General features: G+C 39.7%; 5 protein-coding genes across 5 annotated transcripts; 1 reads left to right on the top strand and 4 right to left on the bottom strand.

The window, feature by feature from the left end:
- Positions 1-77: 77 nt before the first annotated feature.
- On the bottom strand, positions 78-6091 carry LOC125222498 (probable E3 ubiquitin ligase SUD1). Its single transcript, XM_048125151.1, has 9 exons — positions 5648-6091; positions 4294-4986; positions 2842-3606; positions 2547-2758; positions 2092-2439; positions 1308-1468; positions 1048-1211; positions 817-963; positions 78-718 (listed from the first exon to the last, which is right to left on the bottom strand). The coding sequence occupies exons 1-9, from the start codon at positions 5948-5950 to the stop codon at positions 248-250; spliced, it is 3264 nt and encodes a 1087-aa protein (XP_047981108.1). The 5' UTR covers positions 5951-6091; the 3' UTR covers positions 78-247.
- Positions 6092-7890: 1799 nt separating this feature from the next.
- Positions 7891-11802, top strand: LOC125222499 (filament-like plant protein 7). The gene is made up of 6 exons (XM_048125152.1): positions 7891-8110; positions 8589-8666; positions 8760-8907; positions 9000-11046; positions 11132-11177; positions 11258-11802. Exons 2-6 carry the CDS (start codon positions 8598-8600, stop codon positions 11708-11710), a joined length of 2763 nt encoding a protein of 920 aa, XP_047981109.1. The 5' UTR covers positions 7891-8110; positions 8589-8597; the 3' UTR covers positions 11711-11802.
- LOC125222501 (wax ester synthase/diacylglycerol acyltransferase 11-like) lies at positions 11725-15346 on the bottom strand. The gene is made up of 6 exons (XM_048125153.1): positions 14538-15346; positions 13019-13091; positions 12871-12938; positions 12589-12801; positions 12110-12247; positions 11725-12033 (listed from the first exon to the last, which is right to left on the bottom strand). Exons 1-6 carry the CDS (start codon positions 15267-15269, stop codon positions 11878-11880), a joined length of 1380 nt encoding a protein of 459 aa, XP_047981110.1. The 5' UTR covers positions 15270-15346; the 3' UTR covers positions 11725-11877.
- Positions 15347-16414: 1068 nt separating this feature from the next.
- On the bottom strand, positions 16415-16852 carry LOC125220577. The gene has a single exon (XM_048122734.1). It carries the CDS (start codon positions 16850-16852, stop codon positions 16415-16417), a length of 438 nt encoding a protein of 145 aa, XP_047978691.1.
- A 4391-nt stretch (positions 16853-21243) lies between these two features.
- On the bottom strand, positions 21244-21905 carry LOC125218519 (40S ribosomal protein S16). Its single transcript, XM_048120203.1, has one exon. The coding sequence runs from the start codon at positions 21823-21825 to the stop codon at positions 21385-21387; it is 441 nt and encodes a 146-aa protein (XP_047976160.1). The 5' UTR covers positions 21826-21905; the 3' UTR covers positions 21244-21384.
- Between the last annotated feature and the right edge of the window lie 1575 nt (positions 21906-23480).

The raw sequence follows: 23480 nt of genomic DNA, 5'->3' as shown, positions 1-23480 counted from the left end.
GAACTATCTTGAGACAACTCGTAAAAAAAATACGACTTAATTACGGAGGAAGTATAAAGATTATATGGAGGTAGAGAAGCAGACAGAAAATTATAGCTTCCATATTTGAAGCAACAAGCACCATCCTATATCTTGTAGAGTACAATGTCAAGTTAAAAAGAAAAGAAAAAAACAAATATAACTCTACAAGAAAGTCAATCCAGCCATATTAATATTCATATTCGCAAGAGGCAAATTTGTTTGCCTACTATTCTTCTTCTGGAACAACGTACCTACGTATCAACCCTGGATGCTGCTCTCTGTCTTCCGGAATACCACGCCCGTGTTGCCTCATCATAACTACATTCTCCCTCTCTCCATAATTATGGAGCCTCCGCCCAATCAAGTATCGATCATCTCGTATCGAGTTGTGGAGATTCGTGAACCACACGTGGAATCGCTTGGCACAGAAATACAGCACGCTGAAGATCAGACATCCCAGCCACGCAAATCGGTACACAGCTGAGTTTACGACCAGCGGGTACCCGAATATGGGAAACACCCCTCTCGACAGAACATACGGTACACATAACGCGGTAAGCAGCTTCATAATGATCGGGAACACAATCTCCCGGAGAACCCGGAAGGCTTGCAGACGTGAGAAACCATCTTCTCTCACCCTTTCAAATTTTAAACGCCAGCTCTCGTCCACCAGTGGCATCATGTGATCTAGCATAACCTATTGGAACCAATAAAAGTTCCAGAAAAAAAAAATGAGGTTTCTCTGATTCCACAAAGAGCAATATATAATATACCAATGGAAATAGAGATGCTCACCATTCTAGTCCAGATCTTCAAAAATATTAGCCCCATTGCCCAATCTTGATACAAAAGGAAAACCGGACTTTCATCCACTGGAACCCGCATTGGCACAATCACGAGGAGTTCAAACAGCAGCCCGATTAACACTGGAATCACGAATATCTGCAATTGCAAGAGAGTGAACTGTTAGCCGACAATGGATTTTAAATGTATTTTATTCTTTTGCACAATTGACAAGATTCTTACCCATATTGACAACAGCACAGAACTCTTGAAAATAATGCCACACCATTTCCATATCTGGTTAAGCAATACTCTAGTTCTCTTTGTTCTAATGAGATCAACACAGTACCTTGCTCCAGCCAAACCAGTCCAAATGACATAGCTTCCAATGACGAAAGCGTATAAATCTGGAGAAGAAATCAACGTGTAAAATTTTCAGCATCACTTTCATTCTGGAGTAAATATAATTCAGTCTCCATCAGATTTTATCACCACTTTCTTACCATTGCACCTAATGCCATGACTCAATGGGAGAAGCGGAAGGGCATCAAAGAGTGTTCTCCCGAGGGATATTGGTACAATTATCAACGCGGAGTTGAATATAAGCAGTGTCATCCAAGCAACCATCAACAATAGCACAATCCGAAGTACAAAAGCCCACCTTCTGAAGGAACAGCCACATAATATAAGGTGAGGAGTACTACAGATACACACACCACAAAGAAATACCAAGACCCAGCTACCAAATGATTCATCGTGAAGCTATCATTATCCAGAAGCAACAACTTAAGACGCGGAAAATGATTACTTTTAACAACATAACAGACAAGTAATATTGAAAATATTGAAGTTGCAAACCAATAATAACAAAGTCAACTAATCAACTAAAAGATAACACAAACCAAAGCCAAGCTGAACAAGAAACAAAGATCACACCAACCAGTGACTCCAAGGCTGTACACCCATGGATTGACATGATCTATGGCTTAGTGCTATGATTCTCTGTATTTCCGGATAAAGAAGAGAACAAAACTAGTCTGAAGATTCAAAGGAGAACCTAATCAAACTCCTAAACTGCCTAGTGCCACTCAACTTACGCTACTACGCCACATCATCTTAAGATACATACACAAAACAAAGGAGTGACCGAGCAACTATAGAGCTATATGTGCACTACTTAAGACAAGGCAAAAGATCTTTCACTCAGTATATGTCCCCTGAATCTCAGGACCTACTGGTTTTATCCTTTGACTGGTGAAATAGACCCTGAGTACTGTTAGAACTTACTCTGTATCAGTTAGTTCATCATCAAGCTCCTCAGTCGATTCGACAGTTGCAGCCAAACGTCTGGGTCTGTTCACATCTTCAAGGGCTACCACTCGTTCCTGACCAACTGCGGGTCCATGTCCTCTCTCATGTCTGCCCATATCAGCATTTCCATTTTCATGTCCACCATTATCATCTGGCTTTGGGAGTAGAAAATCTGTCAAGCCAAGAGCCCAGCCAACAGCAGTGAACCAATACCGGAGAAGGGATTTGAGAGTATGTCGTAGTTTGAAATGCTCAATAGCAAAAGGAATGCATATTTGAAATAAGAGCATGTCAGCTGGAATTTCAGTAAATGGATCGGAGACACTGCAAAAGAAAGTATGCATCCATAAATTAGAGCAGATAGAGTAAATTAACAGAAAGACCCAAACCAACTTCAGAAGATTGTAAAAAAAAGTCAAAGGCAGTCTTACGAGATATCCAGAGGGAAAATGGAAGGAACCATCTTCATTGCTAGTTTAACAGGCAAAAATACCAACATGACTATCAAACTCCCGTATACAGCAACGGACAACAAAACTCTACGAGCATGCTTGTGCACAGGATCATCAATGAGATCACGAAATGGATTGTAATTAGGATCAGCAGGATCACGGAGAAAGTAAAGAACCCCATTGCGCAGGACCTACAACATATGGACATTTAGAAGTTATAAAAAAAAAAGCTAGTGCTGAAAAAAAATTATTATAAGTTTGGCACAATTCATACCCCTCGAAGAAGGCTGACAAAGATACTTATTTGCAGCATGTACACAATTCCCACAACCCAATGAACCAAGGAGCTTGCTAATGGCGAAACTGAGAAGAACTCAACTCTCTGAGAAATTGACTTCCCAAACATCCTTATAGTACAAACATCCAGCCACCAACCACACATCAGAGGGAAAACACCCAGCTCAATCACCAGAAGGAACGCAACTTTAATCATTGTCATAAGATGCCGCATTGCAGCCACAAACTGCCTGAAGAGGGACGGAATAGTTTCTGCAATGGAAGCAATACCATAGAACCTCCCCATTGTCAAAGGTTCTCCTCTTGAATACCTGATTAAGGTAACAATCCCAAGATAGAAGATGACAAAAGAAAATATGAACATGTAGCCAACAGCAAGAGTAGTAACATCAGAGAGACGTGACGCCCCAACTGACTGTGCTTTCAAGATGTCTGTTGCCACCGTAGAGCTTATATTGCTTGCGATAGTTTGTCCTGTTGCATTTGCTTGCAGTACATCTGCAACCTGACCAAGCATCCTTTGGTCTTGATTATCAGATGTTAGATTTACAACAGCAGTCAGAGCAGTTTTCAGAGTGATATTGGCCAAAGAAAGTGCTGATTCAGTCAGTGGAACAACTGTGGACAACACTGGATTGGTAGCAGATGACAAAATCCAAGATAGGTAAGATATTATAAACCGCCCCAATGAGAATGGCACAAAGATTACAACTCCAAGGAATATCATATTACTCGCAAGAACCTGCAAGAAACAAAGGTACAAACATTAACTTTCTCAATGACAATGCATATTAATCCAAAGTATCACATGGATGAATTTCGCACAGGTCAGAAGGTTAATTTTTTGGATAACTCATTCGAACGTGAAGACAGTGCTGATAACTCATTAAAGGATTTCATGCAGGAAAAGCATGATTTTCTCAACCATGCCTCACATAAGAAAACAAAAAAGGTCACAGCGCATCTCATAAATAATAAGAGCATCCAGTAAGGAATTTTGTGGTTGAAATGATGACAGTGTGATTACTAACTAAATGAAAGCAAAATATGGAAACAAATTTTATTCTCAAAATACTAAACATAGTTGTTAAATTTGAAAAAAAATTCTCATGCAAATATATCCAAACACAGTTGTTGTTTCTTGTTATAATTGACGGCATAGTGCATTATTACAATAGGAAAAAAAGGCGACAAATGATTTAGCATGTTAAAACAAGTAAAAAGCTAAGCATAGCTAACTAAGCGAACCAAAAGCCTTAGCAGAATTAGCAAGAAAATAACAGTATGTACTACTCCATGTAGAATGGAGAGCATGCACCACAAATAGAATTCCAGTTTGGCACCAACAATTGATAAGAAGGGACCTTCAGGGCCATTTAGCAATTAGGACCTCAAAAAATCAAATGAAAATAAAATTCAGAAGACTTACTGTAAATGCATTTTCAACCAGATGAAACACAGGCCCCTGCATGCCAACCAGCTCATCAAAAGGTACATCTTCTGCCCCATCAGCATCATCCAAACCATCAAACATCTGTTCAACCTGAGCCTCAAGCCGAGCTGCCTGCATCTCCAACCTAGCTGCAACATTTTCTGCATTTCGTCGAATCATCTGACCAGCACCAGCAATTCCTTGGGCTCCACCAGCATCTTCACCATTCCCCTCAACAGGAATATTTCTATTGACTTGAGCTGGATTCCTTCTTGCAGCACGAGCTCCATTTCTGTCTCCTTCATCTTCTCTGTCAGCATCTTGTCCACCAAGCTCTCGTAAATGTCTAAAGTAATCTCTCAAGGAAGTCGCCCCGAGAAAAATGAAAACAATGCTAGCAGACAGCAGAAATCCATGCAAGCAGTCAGTGAGAATGACTGTTGTAGATAAGTGGCTCAAGAATAATCTCTGGGCTTCTCCAAAACTTCTAACAAATGCCAGCCTCCAAATCCAAAATGTGATGAATGGAATGATGAGAAGCCAAACAGAAAGCACAAAACTGAGACGTAGAAAGAATTGCAGAACATGGCAAGCCTTCATAGCTATCCCAACAATAAATTCTTGAAATGGAAGTCTTGTGGGAGCATTTTCAGCATAAACTGGAGAAAATGAAAATGGATGTTTGCAGACCTGCAATGCAGAAAAGATCAGTTAAGGTCTGTCATTGTTTTAGGAGTTCCCTTGACTATAACAATTCGATATGCCTGAAACAATACAATTCGATAAGCCTGAAACAATACAAAACAGTCGAAAACAACAATCTCCATATATTATACTTTGAGAGCAAGAAGCTGTTGAGATTCATGCATGTTGTTGGGACAGAATTTCACAAACTCCTCTAAAACTTCGAGAAGATGAAGGAAAAACATGCATACGTGACAATGCCCGCTTCTATAAGTTAGCCTGGACAACCAAAGTTCCATATATTCATTTTCACACTAGTTCTTACAACTTACAATATCACGTTCTAAAACCGTCTAGCACTTCCAAGGAAACAGCTGACAATCATGAATCACCCAAAAACAAGAAACAAGTAGAATAGAAACATGATTTAGAGGGATGAAGAAAGAGTAAATAACTTCAACATATTAATTCAGCTAAGGCTTCATAATATCCGCCTCTGCATGAACCAACCAAACAGAACCCGCTTAAGTCAAAATTCCGATACTATTCCACCAAAATAGCTCATTATTTCCACGAACAAACCAATAGAACAATTCAAGGCGATAATTGCACGATAACAAAATCTCGTCCAGAAAGAAAAGAACAACACATCAATCATAGTTCAAACCTCGCATTGGCGAGCCTGGCTGTGATTCAGCCACTGAAGAAGGCAATCCTGGTGAACGAACTTGATGCTGCCGCTGCACGCGCAGGGGTACCGCAACGGATTATCCGCGTCGCCAGGATTCCTGCAGATCCGGCAAACATCCCCCTCCTCGTCGTCATCCAACAAATTAAACCTGGTCTTAGCATTATCCCCTCCGCCGCCGCCGCTACTGTTCTCTCCCGGCGAAGAACCGATCGAAGACGCTGAGGATTCCAAAGGCAAGAGCCTCTCAGCCTCCGCCGCCGTCTCCGGCCCGATCTCCATCGAGTCGGTGGATGAACCGGTGGATCGTCTCTCTCTCTCTCTTAGGGTTGGTGGGGATTTGTGGATTTTGGGGAGCTGTGTGGGAATAAATGTTTCCGAGAGGGCTGTTTGTGAATTTTGTGAAAATTGGGGAAACGGAAGTGTTGAACGTTGTGCGCGTCAGACTACTGATTTTTTTAAATGGTCATTTTTCAGCTTGAGATGACCGATTTGCCCATGTGTCCAGTGTTGTACTTACAGCAAGGCGAGGGGTAGATGTGGAATTTACAGACTGAAGGCGGCGGTGTATTGCCGCAGTAGATTTGGCCAGGTCAACTGCGTTTGAGGATGGATAAGGCGTGAGACAGAGTTGGTATGGTTAATTGGGTTTTTTTAATGCCCCACTAGATTGAAATTACTTGATTTTAATTTAATTGGTAAATTACATAAATCAATTCCATACCTGATTATAAAATGCATTACAATTTATAACAATCCACTGCTCCAAATATTTACAATAATTACATAATTATTGTTTTCCAAATTTTGTCATGGGCTGGACTACAATCCATAAACAATATGTACCGGCCTATTAATTAGTCCCAGGCCCACTACATTAAATGCTCAAACACAATTTCGATAATGAAGATAAAATTATCCAATATCATACAATTTCGATAATGAAGATAAAATTATTTCTATCCTACTTTGGTGAAATCCATTTTTTTTCTTCTTCTTTTTATTTATGAAAAAATTTGCCGTGATTTAAGCTCCTCTCACTTCCGAATTACTACTATTTTATAAAATTTTAATTGGCATAAATTATACTCTGATTTTTCATACACTGTATTACTCCTATTTTGCATCTTAAAACCATCTATTATAAATTTCTTGTGATATATAAAATCAATGAAGTACCGCTGCGCATATACATCATATATCTTGATTGAAATCAATGAAGCATTTTTATTCTTCTTTTTTCCTCTTTCCCTACACAAATTATTAGAGAGATAGAATCAAAAGTTGAACCACTGATTAAAAGAAAGCAGCACTAAAGCAAAATAAGATAAAATTAATATGAAAAGAGTCTATTTGCAGGGTCCACTTGATTCCATCCTATGAAAAAAGTGGAAATCCCAGCTGAATTACCAAACCATAGTAGGCCGAATGTAACTTTATAATAATTAAATAAAAGGAAAATGATATGCCGACAAAATCATTGTGTTGTTAAGCTAAATTAAATATCACTAGTATTATTAACCTTAAATCGTTCCTCTTTTTCCGGTGGAATTTTAAAATTAAACTCTCTGACTTTTTCTTTTTATTCCAGGAGTATTTAATTTTCTTTGCACATATATTACTACTGTCTTATTACAATTTTACAACTCATATAATACTAGTTAATACAATATGCATTTATATCAGCATCGAAAATTAAGAGCATCCACAATAGTGAACGAACAGACAGACGAGTATTTCCCAAATGTATTCCTTCAGTAAACACTAATCCAAATAAATACACACACAAGAAAATAACCATGCTAAACATACACAGTTTACATAATAAATTTAACAAAGTTGGAATACTATTAATTTATTTTGTAACTAGTTGGAATAATATAATTATATAAACCAACCACAAATAATCGTTACCATAAAAATTAAATGGAACTTCAATTCATGTGGATCCAAATCAATATCACATTATGCTTAAAATAAGGTGCAATGTCTCATCAGAAACCTCTCAACACATTCCATCATGCATGTCTATGTTTTTCAAACGCTTCTAATTTTCCATCAATGGAAATAGTCAAGCAAAAATAATTACACATTTATGCATTTGATGCACATTTCACCATTGTTCACTTTATGACTATTTTACAGCTCAGGTTTTTGTCGGTGGGCATTTATTTACACGAATTAAATCCAAGTATTCTCTCTTCTTGTTTCAGGTTATTGGTGTAGCATTATATAACTCCCAAAATTCCTCCACTTTATTTTCATCTGCAAAAAAATCAAGCCTTGCGGTGAAGCTGCATTTATTATTACATGCTTTAATTTCTTCACACACACATAGCATTTGTGTGTGTAATTGGTTGGCATAAGGATGTGAAGATGGTGAGTGGTGAGAAAAGTATGAATGCAGAGAAGTTTGATTAGGCATATGCAATTCTAATTCAAGTAAGTATTTGCAGCATCATTTTTTTGCAAGCTATCTAATTCTAAGTTTCTGACACAAATCTTATTTCCAAATTTTTGTCTGCATTTTTATAATTCCCCTCTATTTACTACCCATGTGTAGTGATTTTAGCCAGGCTCAATTTACTTTTCACCATATTGCAAGCATGCACTCTCTCTTTTAGTTTCTTGATTTGTCCTTCTCTGTAATAATTAGAGTCTGGACAATGAGTTGTCTCATTCATGTTCAAGTTGCTTGTTGTTATAGATTTGTTATTTTTATTTTTTATTTTTTCTAAAAGAGAAGTAATTTGGCTTTTCAGATGAATTTCTTGTGTCCCTGATGCAAAAGTTGTTAATTTTCTACAAAAATTAAGATTTTGTGTTTCTGTTGACTGTTTTTGCAGAAAGGGACAGTTATGGCAGGATATATCTATTAGTAATATTTATTTATTTTCAGAATTTCCATTCTTGATTATAGGGAATAGCAATGGATCAAAAAACTTGGCTGTGGAGGAGAAAGTCTTCAGAGAAGACCATTCTTGCAAGTTCAGATGAAGTATGTCACACTTTTTTTACTTATTATACAGTTTTGTAGTGTTTTAATCATGAGTAGTACTAAATTTTTGTTCTACACATATAATTTACTTAGGCACAATCTGTTTCGAGTGACAAAGAAGTAGATCTTCAGAATTCATTGAAATTGTTGAATGAGAAGTTGGACTCTGCTGCTGAGGAGTGTTCGGCCAAAGATGAACTTGTGTTGAGCTTCAAAAGAGAGGCTGAACTTGCTGCAGCAGGTATATATATATACATCGAGCAAGCGCGATGATCTTCGTTGTTTTTGGTGTTTGAATAATGTGGTTTGGTTCATGAATCCATCCCACTTCAGACAGGGAAAAGGCGGAGGAAGAGATAGGCCGTCTGAAGCAAGAGCTCGGCGAGGCTCAGCAGCAGAGATCAGCTGCGAACGAGAGACTAGGCGACTTGAACTCGACGTTGAAGAACTGCATGGAGCAGCTGAATCTTGCTCGGCAGGATCAGGAGCAGAGAATGCATGATGCTGTGATGCAGACTTCTGAGGAGTTTGAGAAGTCGCACAAGAAGCTCGAGGAGAAACTGTCTGAGACGAGAAAGCGGCTGGCAAGCCTAACTTCGGAGAATTCTTATCTCAGCAGGGCTCTGATTGTGAAAGAGAAATTGGTTGAGGATCTCAATAGTGTCAAGATTCAGACACAGGCTGAGTTGGAGGCTCTGATGGCAAGATTGGATTCTGTCGAAAAGGAAAATGCTTTTTTGAGGTACGAGTTCCGGAGCGTTGAGAAAGAGCTCGAGCTCAAGAACGAGGAGGTGGGGTATAGCCGCCGTTCTGCTGAAGCTTCCCACAAGCAGCATTTGGAGAATGTCAAGAAAATCAAGAAGTTGGAAATGGAATGCCAGAGATTGCGTGGCTTGACACGTAAACGCCTCTCTAGTCCGCCTATGTTGGCCCGGGATATCGAGGCTCAGGGAAGAAATCAGATGACTACACGGAGAAAGGCCACATGTGGGGGTTCGCCTATGCAAGACCGCGGTGAGGTATACGGCCTTGACAACACGACCAAGCAGCTCGGGTTCTTGATTGATCAGGTGCAGGATTTGCAGAAAGAGAACACAATTTTCAAGGAGTTTTTGGCCAAGAAAGATGAGGAAATATCACAGCTTAGAAAACTCAAGGACTCGGAGTCTCGTGAGAAGTCTGAACGTAAATTGCTGACGAATACTGCTGAACCGGATGAGATCAGTTCGAAGGCTCTTGCGTTAGTCGCTGAATGTCAAATGATTGGAGCTTCGGAGATGAGCCTAATGGATGATTTTGTTGAGATGGAGAAACTTGCTATAGTTGCTGTCGATGGGTCGTTTGATGCTTCTGATGTGGACTCGAACGCCCTTGCTCTGGTGGTGCGCGATAACTATAGTGAAACGGGACAAGAACTCAAGGCCAAAGACAAGAAACCTGATGATGATTGGCTACAGAATGTGACTAACATGATCCTGGAGCAGCACAATGCTTCGAAAAGAAGCATCGATGAGCTCCTCGAAGACATCAGGCTGTCCTCACACAGCATCAGACATCCCGAGGAATCCCAGCCGCTTCCCATCACCGGATACATTACATGGAAATCGCCTCCTTCGTCTCCAAGCCCAACAGCGTTGATCCAAGAACCGTGCACTGAGTTAATTCCGCCAGAGATGAACAGATCCATCACCAAATTGATAGAGCTTGTTGGTAACATGAAACCTTCACAAGTAGACGATGACTATGAAATTCATACTTCCCGATGGAAAAGGAGTGATCTAACCGCAGTCTTGCAAGAATTCATTGATAGTAGCAATAAGCTACTAAATGGGAAGATCAGTTTTGAGAAATTCACTGTGGATTTGGTTTACATTCTTGAATGGATCATTAACAGTTGTGTCTCATTTCAAGACGATCCCACCGTGACAGACGAATTCAGGAAGCACCTCGGTGGAGATGGGCCAGGAACGGCCTTGCAGCTCGAATCCGTGCAGAATCTCATGCTTGAAATGAAGAAAATCCATTCAGCATGCAAAGTAGAGATCAAAGGGTTGAAGAATGAGCTGAGTCTCATCAAATCATCGGTTGATGTTAGTAGTCCGGTGCCAGGGAGGCAGGGCAACGACCAGTCACAACGAGGCATTGCAAGCCTGCAGAATGAGATGGAGACACTGAAGGAATCAAAGAGGGTGACCGAGGATCAGCTAGAGAATCTGAAGGTCGCGAATGAAGATCTCGAGACGCAGCTCACCTTTACCACAGCCAAGCTACACGAACTTCTCCAGAAGCTAACCTCTGTAGAAGTTGAGCTTGATGATAAAAGCCATTGCTGTCAAGAACTAGAAGGAACCTGCCTCGAGCTTCAACTACAACTCGAAAGGTATCTATCTATCTAGTGTTCCGTTGAATGATCCCAACCTTTAGCATAAGTTTGTAATTTGCTTTGTGGTTTTTGTCATCTACAGCATTGCAAACAATCCATATTCAGAGGAAGGAAGGCAGCTGCAAACTGTAAATTTCTTGAATTCCAACCTTTTTGTGATGGCAAAAACATATCAATTTTACGAAAAAAATGTGTTTCGAAATGGCAGGGGATGGAGATTACTGCAGCAGCATCTGCTAAGCTAGCAGAATGTGAAGAAACCATAGTGAAACTAGGGAAGCAGCTGAAGGCCTTAGACATGAGCGACGGGACAAAGCAAAAGCTGAAGCAGCGGTCGTCTCTGCGCGATCAGATGATGCGTGAGCACAACGGAGAGGCCAGCAACGAGGAGTCCCCCAAGACAAAACAGATCATAAGCACGACAGTGGAGAACGTGGTGTCTTCCTGCAACTACAACGCTATCACTTTCCCAGACGGCCAAATTGCAACACCAACAACTTATCTTGGGAATAAGAACGAAGGAAGAAATGTGAAGTCCGGAGCTATAGTCATAGCCCCGAGCAAGAGGAGAGGAGGCGGAGGAATCAGCTTTCTGAGGAAGCTTCTCGTTCGGAGGAAGAAAGGTAGCACTAAGAACACCTCCATTTACTATGGTAAATAAACCAGAACGCAATATTTTCTCCATAATTCCGTACATGTAAAAAATGTAGAGTTTCTTCAAGAATGCTATATAAATTACTCTGAGTTTATCAAGATTTATGGCAGAAACATATAGCATCTTATATCACAAAATACTTGAAAAGTTAAATAAATAAAAAATCTTGTCCTTCAAGATTTGAGGGCTGCCTCTGCGGCGGCCTTGAGTTCGAGCAGGGCATCCTGGAAGCAGTTGGCGAGAACTCGGGGGTCAGGAATGACATCCTTGGCCACCAAGATTTGCAAGTCCGCGATCCCTGCATAACTCATCATATGCATCGTGATCGCCTGCATGCAGACGTAACGACAAAAAAAAATCAGCTATAAATCGAAACCCGTACTTAAAAGAAACACAGAGCATTACATGAGGTAGGCTGCTGGAAGTGGGCCGGATGTACTTGACCGGGTTCCCGGCCAGTGTGATCTCCTCCTGAGGCCCCACGACGTTCGAAACAGTGAACGTGGTGTTGCAAAGAAGCCGGTACTTGAGCATGCTAGCCAACTACAACAATTCATGGAATTAGTACATGCATTCATTCATTTTGATGTTCTTTTTTTAAGAAGGGTAGTGATAAAATGCAAACTCATATATTGTACAAACTCCAAACTATGATCTAGACCGTTAAAAAATATCAACAGATGACAAAATAGTAGCAACAGAAAATGTCAACACAATATCAACACAACATCATCAACCCTTGACAATGTGTTGACATTTTTTGCTACTACTATTTTGTCATCTGTTGAGAGAAAGGGTCCAGATCATAGTTTAGAGTTTGTATAATATTTAGAGTTTGATCACATCCCTTTTAAGAAAATAGAAAAAAGTGGTAACTAATGTACCTTTGGACCCAAGAGAGAAATGATGGAGTCCATGAGTTTGTAAGAGAAGGGGGCTTCCAAAGACAGTTTTTTCTTGTCGATCATAGCTTTCGATCTCTTGACGAACTCCAGAGGATCTGCCTCGCTTCCGTGGTAATAAACGGGCAACAGAATCACGCCGAACTTGTTGCCCCACCGGCTACCGGGATCACCGCTCATCAGCTGGGAGAGTTCCTATAACAAAATAAAACTAGGATTAAGTAACCGAAAAAATTATCAATTTTCAATTAGGATTTACTTTACCTGTAATCCTGTGTGGGGTCTGAGATTGACCATGGCAATGCCTGTGATTTGAATACCATTCCTCAGAGCTAGAGAGGAATGCACAAGACAAAAAAAGGTGTTAGTAATCATTGATGATATGTTATGTAAAAGGAATCAATGAAGTTACCTTGAGATTCTCTCATGTCAAGGTATCTAGAAAGCCCACTTGATATTATTCCAAAGAGTACATCATTGATGGTCTGCAAACTCAAAAGCTTTTAATATTCCATACCTTCACATTTCATGTCATTTTCTGAGTTTTAAAAGCATTTATTACCAATTTAAGAAAAAATTGAAATAGAACATAATGTTTGAATAAATTTAAAATTTTACCAATTCAATAACAGCGACGCTTATGAAAAGTAGTCTAATAGTACTATATAAAAAAATTTGCTAAGCTAGTAAACTGTAAGCTACACCTATTTTGGATTTTAGAGTGTAAATTAATGCTCTACCAGCCCATTCTAACTTATCATAAAGCAATGTCATGTAAATTTAACATGCGTATCACTCTTGTGTCACTTTCAATTTTTTATACTCTTCTTTTTTCATGGTTTAAGTTGCAATTGTTGTTTAGGATTGATCACACACAATTAGGAAGAGAAATGAGCCAATCCCTTAGGAATATAAAGATGGATATATTGTGCATCTGAATGTACATGAGCCTAAGTTTAGTTTCATACCTACTTTTGCCCTCCATTTTGGTTAATATTGTTACAAAAAATAATGCAATATGAGTAGAAATTAATACTATTACTAAAATATGATGAGATATTTTGTTATAGACATTGCCAAGATAGAAAAATGACACTTTTTGAATAAAAGGATTTTTATTATGACTGACTATGAAACTTACCATATGGAGAAGTCCTTATTCGCGAGAAGAAAAAATATTTTGAATATGTATTTACCAAGAATATCTACTCATCTCATTTCCAAAAAAAAAAAAAAATTCAAATTCTAAAAGTTTATTAAATTTAGTTAAAAACCTAAAATGGAGAGACTTTCCCCTAGCTACTATATTTAAAAATGACCAGTATTTTGTTTTTAAGTTCGAACATCATAGACATTAACAACAAGATAATTCAATGCCCTTGCCGAAAAAAGTATGTGTGCATGAAGAGTGCAAAGTTTTAACTAGTACAATCTACATCACCATATCTATTACATGCATTGTGAAAATTTAACTCAATTTTCCAATTTTAGCAATTAGGTAATATTTCCTGAAAAATCTCCATCCAAATTAGACCACATATAGTTTATACCCCAATATACTACTGTGTCAGACCAGATTAGCGACGTATCATCTAAACTAAGATTAATAAACACTTCCATTTCTTCCTTATGTAGAAATCCACATGTTATCTTCTACCTATCCATCATTCTTATTTTAAAGTACAATATAACTCAAAATATTGTGATTGTTTACTAAACTATTTAAAAAATATGTATACTACTACTTCCATCCTATAAAAATAGGTATTTTTGAGCTGACATGCTCAATCGGTAAGTAAGAAAGTGATAAAAGGAAAATGGGGCCACCAGAAAAAAATAATAAATAAATAAAATAAAATTTACTAAAACTAAAAATAAAATATGGAACTTACCAAAATGGAAAGAGCGTAAACGAAATTATTTGAACTCACCGAGTCAGTCACGGCTCGCTTCACGATCTTCATATCCGCAAGGCGGAACCTGGCCGTGGCGAGGCGCCGCGGCCAGAGCTCCACCCCGGATCCGCCACTAACAACAGTCCTCCGATCGCTCAGCCACGCCACCCTCAAAACAAACTCCACCACATAAAAAAAAGTAAACCAAAGCAATTTCACAATCTCCCAAAACCCCCACCTCTGGCGCGTCAGCAGCGTTGACGCGGCAGAGGCTCTGCTCCCACCCACTGTTGGCAGCCGCGCTGGATCGTCGGCGCGGCGGCAGTGGGTCAGGAGCAGGGACAGGAGCGAGACGCCGTCGCCGAGCGCGTGGTGGACGCGGAAGACGACGGCGTTGTGCGCCGCCAGCACGTGTATCTCCCAGAGCGGCTTGTCGGCGGCGAGCGGCGACGAGGAGGCGAGGCCGGCGACGTAGGCGCTGACGGCCTCGTCGTCGTCGGCGCCGGAGAGGCGGGCGCGGAGGACGACGAGGTGGCGGTCGACGTCGACGGCGGTGCGGCGCCAGTGCTCGCGGCCGCGGCGGTCGCGGAGCATGAGGCTGCAGAAGCGGGGGTGCTTGAGCATCAAAGAGTTGGAGATTTCGGATTTGAGAGTGTCGAGGGCGATGGGATTCTCGCCGGCGACGATGCAGTTGATGACTTCGTCGGAGCTCGGCTGCATGAAGAGACGCCCGGTCGGGGACAGTGGCTCGTCGGGCGTCTCCGTCATCTTTTTTTCTTTTTTTTCTTTTTTGAGAGTAGTTTCTGAGAGGGATTTTATCTTTGTGTGTTTGGTTTTCTCTATGATTCAAGAGTATCTACTCTTTTTTTTATGCAGGGGAGTTGGTGGAATTTAATGGCTTCAACCATTTCTTTCATAGTATGGTATGGTATCCAACGTTAGGGTTTCTTTTTAGTTTTAGGGTCAAAATTTTGTGTGGTGGTCTTGTGTGATTTTGGGGACCCCACACATGTAATCATTAACAAAATTTAGAGAAGAGTACAAATTAATATCATTACTCAAACATGTGGCTTTTAAGTTTAATTATTTTATTCTAATTTTTTTGTTACATATAGAGCCAAAGCATTAGAAATGACCATGCGAACCAGAGCTACTCTTCTGTAGTCGTAAGTAATTAAAACATGTCTTTTGAAGGAATTTCAAGAACTTTAATCATTTCAGTTATGTTTGAATTTCAACTAGCCATAAAATTCACTGACCCAATTTTGCTTCTCAGTACATAAACTTAACACTGGCTTGCTATTGTCGGTCGATAAGAGCCCAAATATGTCTGACAAGTAGTGTCAGAAATAATTATAAGTAGAGGCTAATTTGATGAATTTGTAGTTTGTTTTAGGGAAAATTCATTTAAAAATATAAAGGCAGTTTTTAATTAACTTTCACAATCCTAATAAATGAAATAGGGAAAATTCATTTAAAAATGTTTCAGCTCCCAGCGACAATAAGTTTCAGCTCCAATCCATTAATGGAACACAGTCTATACTCCTATTTGAGTTTATTAGGTAAACAATTAGAAATAGTTAACGTGATTTCTAAGCAAACTTCAAGCCATCAACTATGATGAATTTGTAAAGCTAATTTGATGAATTTGTAGTTTGTTTTAGTTGTCCCGCCAACTCAGCCAAATTAAAATCTCCATTGGGAGAAGTTCAGGGCATCCACAATGGGACGCCCTATGCACCGCCATGTCAGCATTTTATCCTCCTCCTATTCCACCTGCAGTGGGGCGGACTATAGCCCGCCCTAAGCATTTTTCTATTATTTGAATATTTAAATAATTCAAAATTTGGAAAACTAACTTCATTTCATTAAAATTCAAACATTACAATACGAAATTAAAAAACTACAATTTCTCAACGGCGGCGGTTGCGGGTCCAAACTTCTTCAATCATGTCGGTCATGAGCTGAGTATGGTCTTGTTGGTTGCGCATTGAGGCCTGTCGCTCTAGAACCACACCGAAGCCGGTCGGTAATCCTCGAGTGACCGGCAAGGTCGCCGTGCTGGAGCTAGATCCGGCTTCATCATCCACCCAATTGGTGACATGGCCACGTTCTTGTTCGACTATCATGTTATGCATGATGATGCACGCATACATGACGTCGGCGATGACGTCCTTGTACCAGAAACGCGCCGGACCTTTCACGATTACCCACCGCGATTGGAGCACCCCAAAAGCCCGCTCCACATCCTTCCGCGCGGACTCCTGCTTTGCCGCAAACAAGACTCTCCTCTCACCAATTGGGCAACTCTGATCGTCTTCGAAAAAACAGCCACCTAGGGTATATGCCATCGGCCAAGTAGTACCTCATATGATGTGTGCGGCCGTTGGCGATGAACTGAATGGCCGGACCGCGACCCCTGCACTGATCGGCGAATAGGGTGGACGAGTTGAGGACGTTGATGTCGTTGTTCGACCCGGCTACACCAAAGTAGGCATGCCGGATCCAGAGGCGGTGGTCAGCGACGGCTTCTAGGATCATCGTCGGGTGGCTGCCCTTGTAGCCGCTAGTAAATTGGCCTCTCCAGGCCGTCGGGTAGTTCTTCCACTGCCAAGTGCATACAGTCGATTCTCCCTAGCATCCCAGGGAAGCCGTGCACCGTCTCGTGCATCCGCATCGAGGCTCGGGCACGATCGTCGCGGTCGGGCGTCGCAAATATGTGTCGCCAAAAGCCTCCACAACTAACTTACAAAAAGTCTTGAGACATTCGCGGCCAGTTGTATCCCCGACGTGAAGGTACTCGTCGAACATATCGGCTGTTGTGCCGTAGGCCAACTGGCGGATCGCAACCATGACTTCCGTATGCAACGGCGTAAGTCCGGGTCTGCCGATCCCGTCTACCCGATCTGGAAGTACTCATCACGGCCCTCCAACGTGTGCACAATGCGGAGAAAAAGATCTCGGCTCATTCTAAAACGGCGGTGAAAAACATTCGGGCCCCACCTTGGATTCTCGGCAAAATAATTTGCGAACAGACGTTCGTGCGCTACGTCGTGCTCCACGGGGGACAAGCGTCCGACGTCGTATCGGGCGAGGGACCCGCGCCTCCGCCGCTCCATTGCATTTGTGCCAAGCATTCCGCCTTGGCTTCATTACGGGCATCGAACAAGGCTCGAGTCAAGGCCCGTCTGCAGCCATCCGATGTACTCAAATCGTAGTCGTCGGGATTCATTTTTGAGTCGATGAGAGAGAATAATTGAAGAGATTTGAAATTGGAGTGTGTGAAATGGTAGTGAATAGTAGAGTTTAAATAAGAAAAAAAAAATTTTAAAAAATTCAAAAAATTTTTAGAAACGCGTGCCCATCGTCCGCATTGTCCACTGTGGCGGACGATGTGACGGACGATGGGTATCCTCCGCGCATCGTCCGCGGACGATCTATCGTGCGCGGACGATGGTTAACCCATCGTCCGCGATGCTGCAGTGGCGGACGATGCGACGGACGATGCATCGTCCGCCCCATTGCGGATGCCCTTAAAGCACGAATGATGATGCAATCCTTTAGAATTTAATATACACACAAAATATAAAAACCGTTGTGCTTAGCATCGCATACAATAACTTAAGATATTTTTCTCTTTTGAAAGTTTTGTCCTTGGTGAATTTATTAGTAATCACTCTAGCAGTGATGCGGCTACAAATGAGATAATACGTTGAACTGAGAGTACTATCAAGACGTATCTCATCTTGCAAAATATTCTTCCTTGATTTGACTTTTGTTAATGGATCTATTTTCACGGTGTGATACATTTACACTTTGCAACACACGCAAGGACCATTTTCAATCCAAGATGAATTTTAGCAATACATTTACACTTCGTGTTTATACATGTCGTGTCTATAGATAAATATGGACACAAAAATTGTACATGTTAATTGGAAGTGAAAATGAAAATCCAAATATAGTAAGTGACCGACTCCGGCACTAAATAGTTAGGTTACCATATTTTCACGTGGAAATTTGAAGATATATGTGTGTAAGAACATGCGGTAATAAATTAGCATCACATGTTGTTATGGTTGGGCAGCAACTAGCTAGTTACAACTTACAACTTTATGAGATAACCACCACCACCAAATATCTGATGCAGTCTAATGTATGTTGCCTTAACAACAGTACCCACCCATGTCGGACGGCTTCTTTATGTCCTATTCACATTAAAGCAAATACTCTCTCCTCCTTCAATAAATGTCTCATTTTTTTATTGGTACTATTTTTTAAAAAATACTCTCTTCGTTCCGTTCCATAGTAATAGAATTATTTTTTTATTGGTACTGTTTTTTAAAAAATGTACTCCTTCCGTTTCTTCATAGTTGAGGCGGAACTTTTCGGTACGGAGTTTTAGAAATGAATGTTGGGTGTGTTAAATAAATAGATAAAAAAGTAAGAGAGAGGAAAAGGTAGAAGAATAAAGTAAAGTAAATAAAGTAGAGAGAATAAAGTAGAGAGAATAAAGTAAGAGAGAGTAAAGTAAGAAAGAGAAAAAAATTACCATATATGGAAATGACTCAACTATGAAGAAACTTCCCGAAATGGAAAAATGACTCAACTATGGAGAAACGGAGGGAGTACTATGGAACGTACCAAAATGACAAAATAACTCTGCTACAAGAGTTATTTTGTCATTTTGGTACGTTCCATAGTAATAGAGTCATTTCCTTTTTTAGTAAAAGTCAATACATATTTCCACACCTACTTTACTCTTTCTTACTTTTTTCTCTCTTCATCTCTCTACTTTTTTTCATTTTCCACTTTATTCTCCTTTTACTTAGCTCACCTGACACAATTTTTCTTAATCTCCGTGCCGAAAAGAAACGCTCTCATTACTATGGAACGGAGGGAGTAATATAAAGAAAAGTAAGTACAAAAAATAGTAAAATGTGGATCTCACTTTTATATACTAGTACTATTGGTTTTATAATAGAATGTACTACTTGAAAAAAGTAACTAGAATGTGAAAGCTACTTACCATTAATAATGAATTGGGACTATTATTGGCGGAATGACCAAAATAGAAAAATGAAACTCTTAATCACGGACAAATAGAGTAGGATTTTTCTACTTACTACTACTCCCAGTTTCTTGATATTTGAAATAAAATACCCCATTTGTCCACGAAAAATAGTAGGAGTAATATTTTGCCATTTTGAAATGTGCAAAAAAATAAACCCATTTCTAAAAATAGAATGATTCTCTCTCATGTTTTATCCACTTCTTCTCCCCACTCACATAATTTACCTATTTTTTTAAGTATCTATCTTATTTTACCTGCTTTTTCTCTTATCTCTATTATTTTTTTTTGGCAGAGGGAGTACACCAAAATAATCATTTCTCGATGCTGGACAAACCTCACAAAAGCATACAGGATATATTTCTGTTGTAGACTTGTACTAGTACTCCACCATATTAGATGTATAGTAGTATAGAATAAATACAATAAAATCACAATTTCACGATACTGAATTGGCCTCGTGGATTATTTTTGTTTAGCTCCACATTATTAGAATTAACCGATCTCAATTAATTGCCAGTACATATATAGACCAGTAAACACGTACTGTATTTATTTATTTTTAACTAGGACACATTATTAAGTAATGATTCTTCATTAATCTGATGACTTCAAGTCCTGAGCTAAAGAGGCTTTACCCGCTAAGGTACACATTAGGCCTTATCAACTAAGAGACACTTATCGAACAGCAGTTCACTAGCTGCACCTTCGTTGATACTATGTCTATGTGGAATGATTCATCGACTCATGCTGGACCATATGAACATTTCCCTACTTAACAAATTAAAAAGTATAATAGCTAAACCCTTGCACCAACCCCACTTTAAATTTCTGCTTCAAATCAAATCCATAGAGAAGTGAAGTAGGAACAAATATGTAAACTTCAAATCCTCCAATGTGAAGATAAATCTGAGAAACTGTAAGAGTGAGGGGATGAAGATCTTCACAGCATATAGATTATATATATAGACAAATGGCAGGGAAGTTGAGATTAAGCCATGTCTATTGCCAACTTGCCATAAAACAAAGGACCAGATGCCACCCCTCATTATACTCACAATTTCACATTAAAGAAAATTGTAAATTCATCATGACTATAAAGATGATATGAGCTGTGGTAACAATAATAGCTCTCATCATCACTAAGAGCACATTAAACAGTTAAACAATCAATCTGGGAAAGCAAATTCAGATTCTAGAGAGCCAAGCCGTAGATAAACCACCAAAAGTACCTAAAACGAAACATATACGAGGGTCTTCAGCTACGCTTTTGGTGTATAACAGGGTTTTCGGCTCCGCTTATTTTTAGACAGCCTAGGAAAATTTTCAAGTGTTATATGCTGTCAAGTGTTTGGCTAATGAGGTTACAAGTCAAGGAGAGAGCATTGTGAGTTTATAAGCTCATGTAGGCTCATGTAGGCTCATGTATAAATCAACTACAGTCAAGGAATCAGTAGTTATATGCAATAAAATTCATCAAACAGAAAACTCAAGTTCAATAACATTATACTGATTTCAGTCTAACTTACAATACTCATACAACAACAACAACAACAGTGCAATGCAATGAACAAGTGGAACTTTGGAAGAAAGGGAAATATAAGATATCGAACAAAGGCACACAACACAATTAGTCAAGGCAAGTAAATATTTGAAGTGCCAATAACAATATAGCAAAACAAAACATATGTTGAAAATTTGAAATGCAATAATTCTCCAATTTATAGCGAAAATTCAAGCAATATTCACTAACAGGTCTCAAAATTCTGTAGAAAGTATTCAAAAAAAAAGGCAACAATCAGAAGCAGCATTTTAACGGTACGATTTCTGGAACCTGGCGCGGGCACCACGGCCACCAAACTTCTTAGGCTCGCAGCGCCTGGGATCGGCGACGAGCAGCGTCCTGTCGTATCGGCCAAGGATGTCCTTGATCTCCTTCTTCGACTGCTCATCCACGTACTTCTGGTAGAACGCCACGAGCGCCTTGGCAATGGACTGCCGGATTGCGTAGATCTGCGAGGTGTGACCGCCGCCTTTGACGCGGATGCGCATGTCCACTCCGGCGAAGCGGTGGCGGCCGAGGAGGAGGATCGGCTCAAACGCCTTGTATCGGAGGATCTCCGGCTCCACTAGCTCGATCGGCTTACCATTGATTTTGATCAGACCGCGGCCGCGCTTGCAGTGGGTGACCGCTACTGCGGTCTTCTTCCTGCCGAAGCACTGCACGGACTCAGTTGCGGTTGGAGTAGCCATGCCTCTGTTACTCTGTTCGGCTGCCGCTAAAACCCTAATGGCGGAAAGAGATGAGACAGAAGTAGACGAAGAAGAATTTTGGGGAAAGAGAGGAAATTAGGTTAAATATTTGGGCTGGGCCGTTTTGGTAATTGGGCCCGATAGTGTGCCCCTTTTAATGGAGTAATAAGGATGATGTTCGGTTGAGTAAATTAATTAGTAGTGAGATACAATATAGGATAAGGTGTATCCAAAAAACCTACATCAACCAATCTCTCCAACAAAATTGCAGAAAATCAACTAATTGAGAGGGGTGAAAGTTACGAGGGATGGAAGTGGAGCGAAGGATGGGAGGGGAAGTGAGACAGAGAAGAGAGAGGCGTGAGATAGAAATAATTGCATGGTATGTAACGCGACTAATATGTCACTACTGCAACGAGCTTGAAGCGGGCCTTATGGGCCGAGATTATTTGTGTCTCGGCAAGCGAACAGCATATTAGAGGCATCATGAGATAGTCGTGGCCTAATTGGGCAAACCGAATGGCTCCAACTGGACTTCTTATTAAATACTCTTTCCGTCCCAACACTTTGTCATTTTTTGTCCCTCCCACAATAAGAGTTACACTTCTCTTTTTTAAAAATGATAAGTAGGTCCCACGTTCCACTAACTCAATTCATTCACATTTTATTATAAAAGTGTGTCTCATATTCCACTAAGTTTTCTAACCCATTAATCTTTACATTTCTTAAAACTCGTGTCCACAATAAGAGTGACTCCTATAATGGGATGGAGGAAGTAACTTATTTCACTTATTATATTCACATTCCAACAATTTTTTGAGTGATATTGGCGCACCAATATCATGGAACTTTAAAAAAATTGGATTTTTTCCCACGAACTTTGAAATTGACAAATAATATCAAGAATTTTATCCCGAGTTTGTTATTTCTCACTGATAAAAAAATTCCGGCAAATAATATCATAATACGGATTTTTTTTTTGAAATTTCTCGACAACAACTTCGAGAGTTTCAAGATTTTCAATCATTAAGAATAGTTTTTTTAGAAGCACTCTCCAAATTTGTTCTTCAATCTATTAATATAGCTGGAATTTTTTCACTGATAAAAATAATTATTTGTCAATTTCAAAGTTCGTGGAAAAAACTAAACTTTTTTAAAGTTCATAGTATTAGGTGTCAATATCTATTTCTTAATTATTCTTATTACATTTTCTTAATTATTCTTATTACATTTCCTTATAATTTGAGCCAAGTCAACTCATAACAATTATTTATGCACTGAATTTGATTTGCAAAATTCATTTCCTTCCGGCGGTCTCTCATCAAGACTTTTGGGTAATTGGGTTGGAATAACACGACAAGGGGCAATGTGGAAGGATTATTTGAGAAAGAAAAATATTTTGGAGACATAATGAGATTGCCATAATAGTAATTTCAAATTATATTTTATTGTTGATTAAATTTATACAAAGTATATACACCTTGACCTTGTTGCCCCTTCCTCATATATGTATCGATTGTTTGCATATGCAAGTATTAAATATGATATTGGATAAGGAAAGCTTGATTAGGAAAAATATATATGGAAGATATGAATATGCCAAAGTCAAGACAGATAAATAAATTAATCAAACTCTGCCTATATTCTATCCCTCC

The sequence above is a fragment of the Salvia hispanica genome, chromosome 4 (assembly GCF_023119035.1).
Source record: "Salvia hispanica cultivar TCC Black 2014 chromosome 4, UniMelb_Shisp_WGS_1.0, whole genome shotgun sequence".
Lineage (NCBI taxonomy): Eukaryota > Viridiplantae > Streptophyta > Magnoliopsida > Lamiales > Lamiaceae > Salvia > Salvia hispanica.
This window is presented reverse-complemented; position numbering and strand designations above follow the sequence as displayed.